A 13,286-nucleotide genomic window follows, 5' to 3' on the forward strand; every position below is an offset into this window, starting at 1 on the left:
CTGCTCGAAGAACAATCAAGATAGTTCACATCCATAATGTTAGTCTGGAGGGAGCAGTCCGCAAAAAGGCCTGCATCAGTGTAAAATGTGTCTATGTCTCACAACGATTTCAGTACCTCATCAAACTCAAAAATGCTATGTTCGACATTAAATAGTCCACCTTTTTCATAGGAAAAAGGGTTCAGGCGACCAAGCTACTTAGTTTAAACGAAAACGGAAGTGACCAGCGATGAACACTCTCGCCTCGCCTGTGGACGGTTTGTACAGCTGTTTCGCGTTGCTAATATTCTGCGCAAGATGTTGATTTAGTTACATGCGAGGCGGTGATGCAAACAAGTCCTCTGGAAAATAAAGGGATTCTTGTGTGCCTGTCTGTCGGATAAAAAGACCCCTTACTCTCTTCGCCCACTATGCGGAGGCTCAACGACACCGAAGCCGTCCGCATAGGTCGTTCATAGCGGATATTTTATGGAAGGTGGGACGAGGAGACGTCGTGAGGCTGGGGAGTCGGGACATCGGCTGAGCTGCGAAGAGGAGCATTAGCAAGCTAGCTTTCGTGACAGTAACGGCTATAACGGAACCGTGACTTTTCTGTACGACAGCTCGTTAGTCCGGTCATCATGGCTACGAATGGTAACAATTTAACGCCTGGGATGGGCGATATCATCCAGTTAAACGTCGGTGGGACAAGGTAAGCTTCGTCAACAAGACAGCTCGACAGATGATGGTCATCATTTGGGAAATTTGAGCTCTGGCTACGTAACCTACGTGTATGATGATAATCTACATGGCCAAGCAGCCATGGATGTAGCTGAAGTAGATACACCACTCCAAGGTTGTGTAGGTTACTTCATCAATCCTCTTTTTCTCATCACTTTCTCACACTCTCTTACGCACGAGTTTTTTTTTTTAATCATTCAGACTGACCACACTGTATGAAGTGGTTTTATCCTGAAGCTAGGACTTCCATGAATGTCATGCCTCTTTGCTCAGCCAATTATCCATCCACCGTTTTCATGCTCATAAGTGCACTGACTCTACATTTCTCAGTGTTTGTAATCAATGTGTTATTGTGTGTTTATACCGTAGGTTCAGCACCTCCAGGCAGACTCTGATGTGGATCCCAGACTCCTTCTTCTCAAGGTTGTTTAACTGTTATCAGCATGTGGACTTTTGTCAAAGCCGATGATACTAACAGATCTGGCTCTTCGTGCTGTTCCCACTTCATCTCTTGGTCAACCCATGAGAAGTCACATGAATGCAGCCCAGTCTGAATGCTGGTCTTCCTGGGTCATCTGGGAGCCAGAACAGATGAGGTCTTTTGAAGTATTAGCAACATAAGTGCAATGTTAGAGTATAAAGGGCACTATAGGAACATTTGTCTGTGTGTGTGTGTGTGGCAGAAATCGAACTGAATCTGTCTGCATAACCACAGCAAGTCCTCTAGCGTAAATATTTCAGAGCAGAGGCTGTTAAACCAGACTAACGTGGGACTCAGATGGAGTCAATTTAACTTGTTCAGAAGCCCCCTGAGAGCAGGTTAATTAAACTGCACTGGTACTGTTGCTGCAGCATGTAGGAGTTGTACCAGAAACAGGTTCAATGAGTCAGTGAGCGTGCTCTGAGGCAGCCGAAACTCCGTAAAACAGCATTTGTCTTACATAATTAATGTTAAGTAGGCATGATCCATTATCTCCTGTCTGTCTTGCTTCATACTTCTACCATTGTGGCGATGGAAAATGTGAAAGGGTTACAATTACAGCCCGCTATGATTGGAAAATGAAGTCAGTGGAGTTACCTTTTAAATGTGCTTTTATTTGTTATTTTAGAGAGGCAAAAGTCTCATTTTATATTCATCCAGTATTCAAAATTAACAGTGTGATGGTCACCCTTTGTTTTAAGATTTTTTTGGGGAGGTCTTGACAGTCATTGCAATATATGGACTAAGTATATCTGTTTCAGCACATATGGGTGTTTTCATGTGATTCTGGCGAGTTAATAAGGTGTGAGTTCTCCCCTAGAGGCAATGACTGTAAGAGTGAATCAGCCGATTGGGGCTGGGCAAATACCACAGCCGACACAAAGTCAAACTCTGGACTGAGCTCACAGTTTGACAACAGCTGACCAAGTGTGCTAAATGCCTGTCAGTCTGTCTGCCAGCGCACCTGTCTGCATGCCTGCCGGTCAGTGTGTCTGCGGCTGTCTGCAGCTGTCTGCAGTGTGCAGTCAATATGAAGTCCTTCATCGTACAAACTTGCTGTACATGCTGATGCAGCACTAATCTGTAGTTCAGAATCAACAAGTTGTTGCTACTGCGCAAATAAGAGGTGTACTCGAGGTAGTGGTGACACTGCTGGTAAGTGGAAACAGAGACGTGCTAGGGCTAACTGGAGCACTGTGTGTGTGTGTGTGTGTGTGTGTGTGTGTGTGTGTGTGTGTGTGTGTGTGTGTTTTCCAGTTTGCTGAGTGGAAGGATATCCACCCTTCGGGATGAAACTGGAGCTGTGAGTATAACCGTCGTTGCTGCTTATTTGAAAACTAAGACAGAGTATCTGAAAATCCTCTAAAAGCTTCCAGCTGATGGGACCTGACGTTTGTTCTGCTGCTGATGCAACTCACTGAAATGTAACGCAGGACCCCACGACCCAAGATTGTATCAACAAACAAGACGTGACATTACACCATTTCAGATCGTATCAGACAAATTCTGTGGCCACATCCGTCAGTTTCATCCCTTTGCCTGTTGTTAGAGGACGCCTTGTTTTGTGAAGGGTTTCAGATACTATTTCAATTACAGATTAATCTGGCAATTATCTGTCAATTACTTGCTAAGACAATAAAATGCCCAAAAGCAGTGAAACAGCTCAGTTTAGAGAGAAAAGCAGCCAATCGTCACATTTGAGGGGCTGAAAGCAGGTGTATTATTTCTCATTAAATTATTACTGATCATCTCGTTTGTTGCTGATTAATTCTGTGTCACCACTTGAATTGTAAGCAATGACTTTCCTTTCAATGGCCGATTAATCCCTGAGTTTGCCTCGTGATATTTGTCCCTCCACTTCCAGATATTTATTGACAGAGACCCTACAGCTTTTGCCCCAATTTTGAATTTCCTCCGAACCAAAGAGTTGGACTTGCGGTAAGGAATCACGGCACCATTCAGAAAATGTCTCCGACTGTTAGACAGAGTGTGATGTTGTAACCAGGATGCCTGTGCTACTTTTTTCTCTGTAGGGGTGTCAACATCAGTATCCTGCGACATGAAGCAGAGTTTTACGGGATAACTCCTTTAGGTGTGTTGCTGCACAGAGTTTTTATGGAAACTTCATAATGCATCTGTCTTATATCAAGTTTGGCCTCTAGCCACTACATTTTTTGGATTTGGATTTGTCAGCAGTTACTGCATGTCTGTGGTGTAGTGTACCAGCAGGGTATGTGGAGTTTTTGGGGTTCAGTTTGAACATCTATAGTACGAGTGAAGTGTTTTCCTGTCATGTCAAGAGTTGTTGTGGCTTCAGATACAACTTGACCAAGGTCAGAACCTTATTACTGGTAGTTCCATCAACTCTAATGTTGTTTCACTTCCTGTTTCAGTGTTTGTAACTTCCCTACATTGTCTGTGTATATGAATGGGAAAGTTACCTTTGTGGAAACTTGTCACCTGCTTAAAATCTTAACATGTACAGTAGAGCACTTCACACAATGCAAAGTTATTAGATACAACTGAAATGACAGTGGATTCCTCCAACTCAAAGACAGGATATAATTAGTCATGTGTAATTTATCACTAACATTGTCAAAGAAACCACTAGTCGTCATGGGCTCACTGCGTGTGTGTGTGTGTGTGTGTGTGTGTGCGCACAGTACGCCGCCTGCTGCTGTGTGAGGAACTGGACCGCTCATCTTGCGGTAGTGTTCTCTTCCATGGTTACCTGCCGCCCCCAGGTAAAGACATGAAACTGAGCGATGCTGATAATGAACTGAAAACAGAACAAACAAAGTACCACAACTGTAAACAGAATGTTCAAGTGATGTTCCAGAAACAGCTGCAGGCATGAAATGACCAGTTTTTAAGTAACAGAATACTATAAAAATATGAATCTGCACAAATATTTATTAACATTAGTGTCTCCCTCCTTGGCAGCCATCCCCGCCCGCAAGTCGAGCCCTGCCTCAGCAGCCTCCGGCTCCTCCTCTGATGAGCGGCCGGGTCCAAGTGGAGCAGAGGGCTTCACCCGTGTCGGTCCCCCTCCTCACCCTTCCCTGTCTGGCCCACCTGGAACGGACGACCATCACAAACTGGGTGAGTAACTTGGGGGTGCCTTATGAAGTGTGTCTGAATTTAGAATACAAATAACGGTCATAATCTGGACATCATATGTATGCTTACAGCTGTTCCTTGCAAGTGCAAGAAATCTTTCTTAGTATAGGGTTCATCAGAGCACTGTGCGCCTTCTGCCTGCTACCACCGGACTGTGCGCACTGCAGGTGCTCCAGCATGCACACTGGTTATGTCTGTGTTTGTCTGTTTTTCTACATGTTCATAGTATGTGTGTCACATCTGTATGTGTGTGACGGTAAGAGAGTATCAGTGTGTGTGTTTCTGTGAGGGTGCATTAATGCTGGAGCTAATGTGACCTGACACATCCTTTTAGTGCGCTGACTGAGGCAGCCCAGTTTCACATCGGTCTGCTCTCTGTTGAGGATGACATCAGAGGATATAGTGAGCTGCAGTGAACAAAGTGTGTACTGTGTGTGCTCTGGACGGATGGAGAAAAATTTAGGTTTTATATCCATTTCCATTTTATCCAGTGATTCAGAAATGGACATAATGAAAAGTAAAAACAAAATGGAAATTCCGTCTGATAATCAGGCAATGAAGATTAGTGTGTTTATTTGTATTTTGTGTGTGTGTGTGTGTGTGTGTGTGTGTGTGTGTGTGTGTGTGTGTGTGTGCGCAGGTCCTGTGGTTGACCCCAGAAAGGTGCTGATTATAGCTGGACACCATAACTGGATTGTAGCGGCTTATGCACACTTTGTCATCTGCTACAGGTAACACTGCCACAACACCGCTGGTTAAAACATGTCATCCACTCTAAAGCTCATCAGGAGGAGACTTTTAATCATTTATGAAGATGGAGAGTCTCATATTTCTCACTAAATACTACAAGCTGTCATCTTTGGTGCTTTACATGTTCAGTCAAATAAGTGAAGTGTTGATTTGTGAGATAAAACAGCTGATTTCTAACATGTTAAATGTTTGCGTGTCTGACCTTGCCACAGGATAAAGGAATCTTCTGGATGGCAGCAGGTGTTTTCTTCACCCTACCTTGACTGGACCATTGAACGCATCGCACTTAACGCCAAGGTGGTGGGCGGCCCGCATGGAGACAAGGACAAGATGGTGGCCGCCGCCTCTGAAAGCAGCATCATCCTCTGGAGCATCCAAGATGGTGGCAGTGGCAATGAGATAGGTAAACACTGTACGCTTGTGTCTGTGCTTTTATCAGGCTTCTTCTGACCCTTCAGGAGTTTGAGAAGTATGATGTATTAAAATGTAGTGATGAAAAATTGTCAGTGGGGATTCTTGTATGCTCTTAGAACAACTGTGACATCCGTGCTACAATCTCTGCCTCAGCCTTCACTCTCCATCCACCGTCCCCCAGTTTACACTGACTCCTACCTCTCCCCACGACCCCAGGTGTGTTCAGTCTCGGCGTACCCGTGGATGATCTCTTCTTCATTGGAAACCAGCTGGTGGCTACAAGCCACACAGGGAAGGTTGGAGTGTGGAATGCTGTCACACAGCACTGGCAGGTAGAGGATCGTGTTTGTGCTTACTGTTTGATTAAGTGAATGGACAGTAAAGTTATGGGGTGTGTTTTCAATCGAATTTCACTAGATATTTGAAGACAGTGTGCTTGTATTCAGCCATTCATTGAACGTTCAGTATGTGTGCTTTCAACTTGTGATTATTCACCTTTTTGTGTGTATGTCAGGTTCAAGATGTGGTTCCGATCACCAGTTGTGACACAGCAGGATCCTTCCTACTCCTGGGCTGCAACAATGGCTCCATCTACTACATAGGTACACACACACACACACACACACACACACACACACACACACAAACACATGCACACACAGGGTTACCCATCTTCTGTCTGCCACTCAGTTTACTGGATATTTGAATGGACAGCATCTATTCCAAGAAAAGGATATGCTACAGCAAATGATTTTAGCACAACTTCGTATGATTATTGCTTATAAAATGCTCATAAAAGCTCCATTGTGAGTCATTCATTTTCATTGAAAGGATTCAATAGGAGTCAATAATCTGTCAAACGTCCACACCCTGACATTTTGTCTTCTTCCTTTCAGATATGCAAAAGTTTCCTCTGAGAATGAAGGACAATGATCTTCTGGTGACAGAGCTTTATCATGACCCTTCAAACGACGCCATCACTGCACTGTCTGTCTACCTCACACCTAAGACCAGTCAGTAGACCTTTTTTTAAAAAAAAAATGTTCTGGGACCATATTTCACATTTGGTCTGATCCTGAATTGGTGACACTAATCTTGGGTGTCCACCTTGAAACTGTGCTGATTGTATAGATCTTCTGTGCTGCTTCTTTGCAGCAACCCTCAGTTTCTCCTCCTGGGATGTGAACAGACAGTTTTGAATGCAACATAAATCACAGTTACTGGCCTGACGTTAAATCGTTCTGTCCTCTCTCTGCTCTCAGGTGTGAGTGGGAATTGGATAGAGATAGCCTACGGGACTAGCAGCGGTGCGGTGAGAGTGATCGTGCAACACCCGGAGACAGTGGGATCGGGCCCACAGCTCTTTCAGACGTTCACTGTGCACAGGAGCCCCGTGACAAAGATCATGCTGTCTGAGAAGCATCTGGTGTCAGGTGAGGAAGCTGTGAGTGCAGACTGTAGACACATAATCTCTTGTTCATTGTGTTTCACACCTGCGTGTGTATACCTGTTTTTTCTGTGTGCGTCAGTGTGCGCGGACAACAACCACGTCCGGACATGGACGGTGACCCGGTTCAGAGGGATGATCTCCACCCAGCCAGGCTCCACCCCGCTCGCATCCTTCAAAATACTGTCCCTGGAGGAGACGGAGAGCCATGGGAGCTACTGCTCAGGGAATGATATCGGTGAGAGAGTTAGAAGAATCTGACGAGGCGGATTCAAAAGAGCAAAGGATAGATGCATTTATAAGGAGGAAATGGATCTTTGCATTCATATTCAGTAAACAGGTTACAGTGCACCTCGTACAGATATGAATGAGTGTTATCACTCTATGTGAAGTGCTGACCACATGAACTAAACTTCTTTAATGGGAACTTGATTAAATAGCTGGTGCGTTGCCTTAAAGACACAAACATGTGTCCACCTGCAGAGACTAATCAAGCACAATTTTCTTTTTCTCAAAATGTTCAAGCTTCCTAGTTATGTGCTCTACCAAATGTTGTGGAACTGCGTTGTGTTGAATCCAGACGACTGTGCTTTCTGCTCTCAGGTCCATTTGGAGAGAGAGACGATCAGCAGGTTTTCATACAGAAGGTGATCCCCATCACCAACAAGCTGTTTGTGAGGCTCTCGTCGACTGGAAAGAGGTAGAATACACATCTTTCTCTCTCACCTTTGCTCCTCTGACCTTTATGTTTTATTGTTATAAACCGGAAGGAGGGAGGATGCTTCATCTCTAAATCTGTAAGCTTTTGGTACTTGGCTGAGGTGTTTGCATGCTACATGGTAACACGTGTGTGTGTGTTTCTCAGGATCTGTGAGGTGCAGTCGGTCGACGGGACCACCATCTCTTGTTTCATGGTACGGGAGTGTGAGGGTTCAAGCCGGATGGGATCGCGACCTCGGCGCTATCTGTTCACTGGTCATGGCAACGGCAGCATCCAAATGTGGGACCTGACCACGGCGATGGACACTGCGAACAAAGGAGAGGAGAGGAAGAGAGAGGGTGAGGAAATAGAGACAGAAAGGGGAGAGAAGGAGGGGAGGTTGAGAGAGACAGCAGTGTGGAAGGTAACGTGTGTTCATGGCAGAGGAGACGAAGGACAGCAGTAATAATGTTTATGGCTGCATTTACTCACCAACAAGAACAATCTGCTAATCTGGACGATTTCCAGGATTAAACGTTTCTTTTGATGAAACACTGCGTGTGTGTGTGTTCTGAAGCTGCTCTTGTGTTTTGCAGATGTAGGCGGGCCAACAGAGGAGGAGCTGCTGCAGCTGCTGGACCAGTGTGACCTGAGCACCTCCCGCTGTGCTACACCAAATATTAGCCCCGCCCCCTCCGTACTGCACCACACACGCCTCAGAGAGTCCTGCTCGAGGTTAGAGACAAAGTTCACACACACACACACACACACACACACTGCATTGATGTGTGTTCGTCACTTCACTCTCTGTCACAAAAGAGACATCCAGACAAACATTTATACACAAAATAAGAAACTGTCTGTCTCAATATCATAATTGTGATAAGTATCATAATGATTGAAGCTCTTACCTTTCTCCCTCACTGTCTTGTCTTTCAGTCTGCAGTTACAGGCCCCAGAGCCCATTCCTGAGAGCCAGGCTACGTATGGAGCTGTGCGACCCTACAGAGAGAGCCCCCTGCTGGCCCGCGCTCGGCGAACAGAGTCCTTCCACAGCTACCGGTGAAGTAATGTTTGTGTCACTGTGCAGATACATTAAAGGGTCGATTCACCCACATTACAGACAACCTCACTGACCCCTGTGAGCTTAGGTCATGCACTGTTTTGATAGTTTGGGGGGTGGGGGGCTAGAGGTCCTACAGCCCACTGTGTGTCTGGCCCAGAATCCCTCCATCATTTTGTTCTTTTTGGCCAGACTCCAAAGTACTGTTTTACAAAGTAAACCTCAGGTGAGCCAAATGTTTCTTTTGTTATGGCTGTCACAGCACCGCGTGGTATCAAGCCATCAAGATTATTTAGGTTTTCTTTGCCCAGGTTTTGAGATTTTAACGTTCAACTGTTTACATTAGAACTTAAGAGCTACTTGATACCAGTCTGCAGCAACTTGTGTGGCTTATTCAGAATAACGAAGAGAATTGTTTCTGGCTGCTAGGTTTGATGCCAGGATAACAAGTGAGGACGTTTTTTGTAATTTGGGGGACTTGACCATTACAGTGGTGCTCCTCATCCTGAACAGAGCCAGCACTTTTTCATCGTGCCATGCTCTGCCCTCACCTGATAACTGGGATGTAGTGTGGACAGAGCAGAGATGCATGCAAAACAAGCAGCGCTGCAGCTCTCCAGAACCAGGATGGACTGTTAGCAGCTGGTTTTGAAATGACATGTAACTGACTCCGTCCATCTGTGTTTCTGTAGAGACTTCCAGAACTTCAGCCTGAGTCGCGTCCTGGACAGCACAGGTCAGACATCCACACAGGGCCCCAGCCAGGCCCCTGACGCCCGCCGCTCGCTCTGTGATTTTGGGCCTGAGGACAGTGAGAGGAGAGCCTCAGCGATGGAGTTCTGGGCTTGCCGAACAGCCAGTTCAAGCTCTACCACAAATATCGGCGCTGTGACGGCTGCTGGTGTTTGTGGGGTGAAGGCAGAAGGCGGTCAAGAGTCTCCAAGACAGCCTCCCGACAGCCCAGTTCCCGGAGGTGACGTTAGGCGAAAGGTGCACCCACAACCAGAGGATGGAGACGGTGCAGGATCAGGAGGGGACGGGGTCAAGCCGGAGTCAGGCGTGAAGAAGAGGGGAGTACTAGAAGGTGGCTTTCTGGGGAGGAAGAGGGCTCCCCCAGTCCCCCACCTCTCCTCCCTCCCTTCTGGATCTGAAGGTGGTGGCAGCGACTCCTCTTCCAATGCCTCCCCCTCCCCAACCAAACTGGCGTCCTCCACGTCCCCGCGACACAGGAAGCTGACCCAGGAGCTGTCCAATCAGGACAGCAGCCTGTGACAGCGCACTGCGCCCACCAGCCTTTTCTTTTGACCTCAGTCAAAGGAGGCTTCAGCTGCAGGAACCAGCTTTCTTCTACTCAACTGTCCACCCCAACAACCTTTCCCATCACCTGACTTTTTCCTCCTCTGGGACTCCATAGAAGATGCTACCATGTTTGAACGAGTCTGTCTCAGGATGAGTCTCCTCTACTCACTTTGCTTCCTACACTGAAAAGAACATTTATTTAAACGTTTTTTTTAAATTTCCTTCAGTGGAATTCAAACATCGGTTTCATACTTTTGACGACAAAAGCTGACCTGAAGCAGCAGACACAACGCCCCAACGCTCTAACAGCATGTCATGTCAGCCAGGGCAGGGGTGCATTTTGGTGTTGATCTTTTAAGTTCTGTCACACTGCTGGGTACAACTGGAGCTCCAACTATCTCAGTTTGCTTCTGGTTGTTTTAAGAGATGATGAGGGTGATGAGGTCATCACTTCCAGGCACAAAAATCTCGGTTAGTCCTGGAGAACAGCTAAAATTGCTTTGTCTCTCTGTGTTGGTGTCGTCCACTCTACATCTAAGCAAACATATAGTAACTACAGGAACACCTGTTTGGCCAGGTGTTGTCAACAGCAATGGTTGAAGCACAAGTGTTTGGCCACTGATGTGTAGATTGGATCATTAACTCATCCAGGTTCATTAAAATAAAAGGAAAAAAGCAAAGAAGCACATCAGCAGTTGTCGAACAGGGTCTCAAACACTATCCAAGGAGTACTTTATCCTGTGGGACCTTTAGCAGCTAATGGAAGCAAAATGGAATTCACAAAGGTTCACACAGCAGATTTTTAACGTGTTTTTATCCACTTGTTGTCTGGGAAACTGGACCAGAATTACTAAAGCTCACACGAAATGTTTGCTTTCGAACGAGAAACGAGAAACTTCTACTACAAACAGAAGATTTCCATTAAAATATTACATTTACAATGATGTAAAGCAGAAGAAGGAGCAAATCCTGACATGTAAGAAGCTGAAACAAAGCTCAGTTTCTGTCAGTTCTCTCAGTTAACTAATCGTTTCAGCAGCAGTTCCTTATAGATTTGTCAACATGCAGAGCTCATGATGTCTGACAGAATGTGCTCTCTGTCGCTGAGTGGATTCTTCTGCAGCGTACCTTAAACACGTCACTCCAGCCAGAATCTTGGCAGCTACTTGAATCCTGATGCTGCAGCCAGAGACACAATGCTTATTGTTGAAGCAATGACACTAAAAGCCAACTGTCAGCGAGCGGTAGCGTCATTTCCCGGCTGCAGCGTGCAGTAAAACCTTCTGGGTTTGTTGTTTGATGGTTCAACGACAACTATGCAACAGTGGAATTAAGATGCAGAACAGACAGACGTATCATGGTGAACAAGGCTTCAGGGTTGCCAAATGGTGATGTGTGTCACAGGCCAGCTGCGTGATTAACTTCTACTAACAGCAGCATGAAATCGTACTTTCTACTCAACAAACAGTTTGACTGGCTACAGCAGGAAAAAGCACAGGTGGAACTACATTTCTTAGCGATGGCTCAGTTCCATCGAGTGTCCCAGTAAGCCGCGACAGTGAGTCAGCATCTACAAAACCAGGACAATACATCGAGCTCACCGAAATGGAATGCAGTCTGTCAGTGACACCTGTGCTCTTCCTGCTATGACGAGTCAAAAGAAAACAAAGCGGGCACACAGCTGGAACCTCACAGTTTTTTTGGAGATTGATCCATTAAAAAGATCACTCAGATCACAACAAATCAACGTTAGCCACACACACACACACAGGATAGGACCTTTACGTCTGAACAGAGACAGCTGTTCAGTTAGAGAAGCAGCGACGCCTGTGCAAGATCACACTGATTCTTATCATTTAGATTTTATTTTTTTACAGTATCACAGTATAACTACTCTCAGTACTCAAAAGGACCTACACTACATCACTTTACTCCCTTTGAAACAGACTTCGATGTGTCTTGTTTTGTTATAGATGACTGTTGCAGTGCCTTATTTAACTTGACAGTTATCAGCCTGTTTGTGTGTTTTCACTAAAGAGGATTGTGACCAAAGGCTTGTGAAGACTGCGCTCATTGTGGAGCCGCGTAACGGACCTGTCCACTGCTGGCTTTGGCCAGAATTACCCCACCATAGATTTACAACAGACCAAATTAGATCTCATGAGCTGAGCTGATCGGCGTTGCGTATGACATGATCAGCACCTGTTGTAAAAGTGTACATAATGTTGACGGAGATTCAAACTGGAGAGTCTGTCCTTCTTCCCATCACCTGGGAATTTTTATCTGTGGCTGGTTCTTTGTAGTTGGAGGGGAACCAAGTCGTTCTCTCCCAAACATACAACGGTGAATGTTGAGTGTACGCTCTGTAGGAAACAAAACCAGTGCAGCTGGGCTATGATACATTGAGAAAGGACAGCTGGAGCTAAACCTTTACTCTGCTTGAGCCCAGACCTCCTGTGAGATCTCCATGCTGCTGGTTTGGGAGTCCAGACCAGCTCTTGATCTACGGTACCTTTTTTTTTTTTTTAACAACCCTTGTGAGGACTCCTGTAGAAATTGCTAAAGGGGAAAAGAACTAGAAAGACTGTCCTGAAATGTTATTATAATTTGCCAAATCCAGCAGCTATATAACCTCTATTTAAGTAGTTTTTGGCACATTGCTCATCATTTACCGTGTGGTCCCTGCCTGTACAAAGATGTACATTTTGATACACTCATTAACTGTACGGAAAGCAGACAGACATATTCAGAACAAAGTCCTAATGAGGATGCATTGATGTGTGTGATGGTGTGTTGACACTTACACTGTTGTTCTTTACGTATTGTTGATAATCATATAATGCCTATATTGATACTACCATGCTATTGGACCTAACTGCATTTGCACTTGCACTATTAAGACTAACATTAAAAGTAACTTGCTAGTTTTTATTTTCTATAAAAAAATGCTAAAGTTTAAAGTGTATTTCAGCACATAACTGTTTGTCTGTCCTGATCTGTCGCCCCTCAGCTCCTCTCTGGCTATGTTTACATTATATTACAGCCAGACGCTAGCGGCCTAAAAGGAATACGTATCTGTGTGTTTAAGCTGCCCTGTACATCCATACCGTGTTTTACATTGTGTATGTTTGAAATGCTGCATTATGTCGTGATATTATTTACAGTTGCCTACATGATCAAATACAATGCTGACATTGAACTTTCAGAGCCAGTGTTCACTAAAAGCTCTCAAAACTGCACATTTTTCCCTCCTTGAACTCTCAGAAGATGAAGAGGTCAATGGACAGTGATG

General features: G+C 45.3%; 1 protein-coding gene across 1 annotated transcript; it reads left to right on the plus strand.

Moving 5' to 3' along the window:
- Nucleotides 1-225: 225 nt before the first annotated feature.
- Nucleotides 226-13,193, plus strand: kctd3 (potassium channel tetramerization domain containing 3). The gene is made up of 19 exons (XM_076723725.1): nucleotides 226-691; nucleotides 1,090-1,143; nucleotides 2,459-2,504; nucleotides 3,066-3,139; nucleotides 3,235-3,293; nucleotides 3,865-3,945; nucleotides 4,145-4,303; nucleotides 4,962-5,052; nucleotides 5,284-5,474; nucleotides 5,702-5,817; nucleotides 6,000-6,087; nucleotides 6,382-6,498; nucleotides 6,748-6,918; nucleotides 7,015-7,170; nucleotides 7,536-7,632; nucleotides 7,798-7,991; nucleotides 8,229-8,367; nucleotides 8,572-8,694; nucleotides 9,388-13,193. The coding sequence occupies exons 1-19, from the start codon at nucleotides 621-623 to the stop codon at nucleotides 9,965-9,967; spliced, it is 2,607 nt and encodes an 868-aa protein (XP_076579840.1). The 5' UTR covers nucleotides 226-620; the 3' UTR covers nucleotides 9,968-13,193.
- Nucleotides 13,194-13,286: the final 93 nt, after the last annotated feature.

The sequence above is a fragment of the Chaetodon auriga genome, chromosome 1 (genome assembly GCF_051107435.1).
Source record: "Chaetodon auriga isolate fChaAug3 chromosome 1, fChaAug3.hap1, whole genome shotgun sequence".
NCBI lineage: Eukaryota > Metazoa > Chordata > Actinopteri > Chaetodontiformes > Chaetodontidae > Chaetodon > Chaetodon auriga.

Coding starts and splice junctions, on each gene's coding strand:
- kctd3 (XM_076723725.1), top strand. CDS start 621: ATGGCTACGAATGGTAACAATTTAACGCCTGGGATGGGCGATATCATC. Junction 7,992..8,228: donor AGAGGAGAGGAAGAGAGAGG/GTGAGGAAATAG, acceptor TGTGTTTTGCAG/ATGTAGGCGGGCCAACAGAG. Junction 8,695..9,387: donor GAGTCCTTCCACAGCTACCG/GTGAAGTAATGT, acceptor GTGTTTCTGTAG/AGACTTCCAGAACTTCAGCC.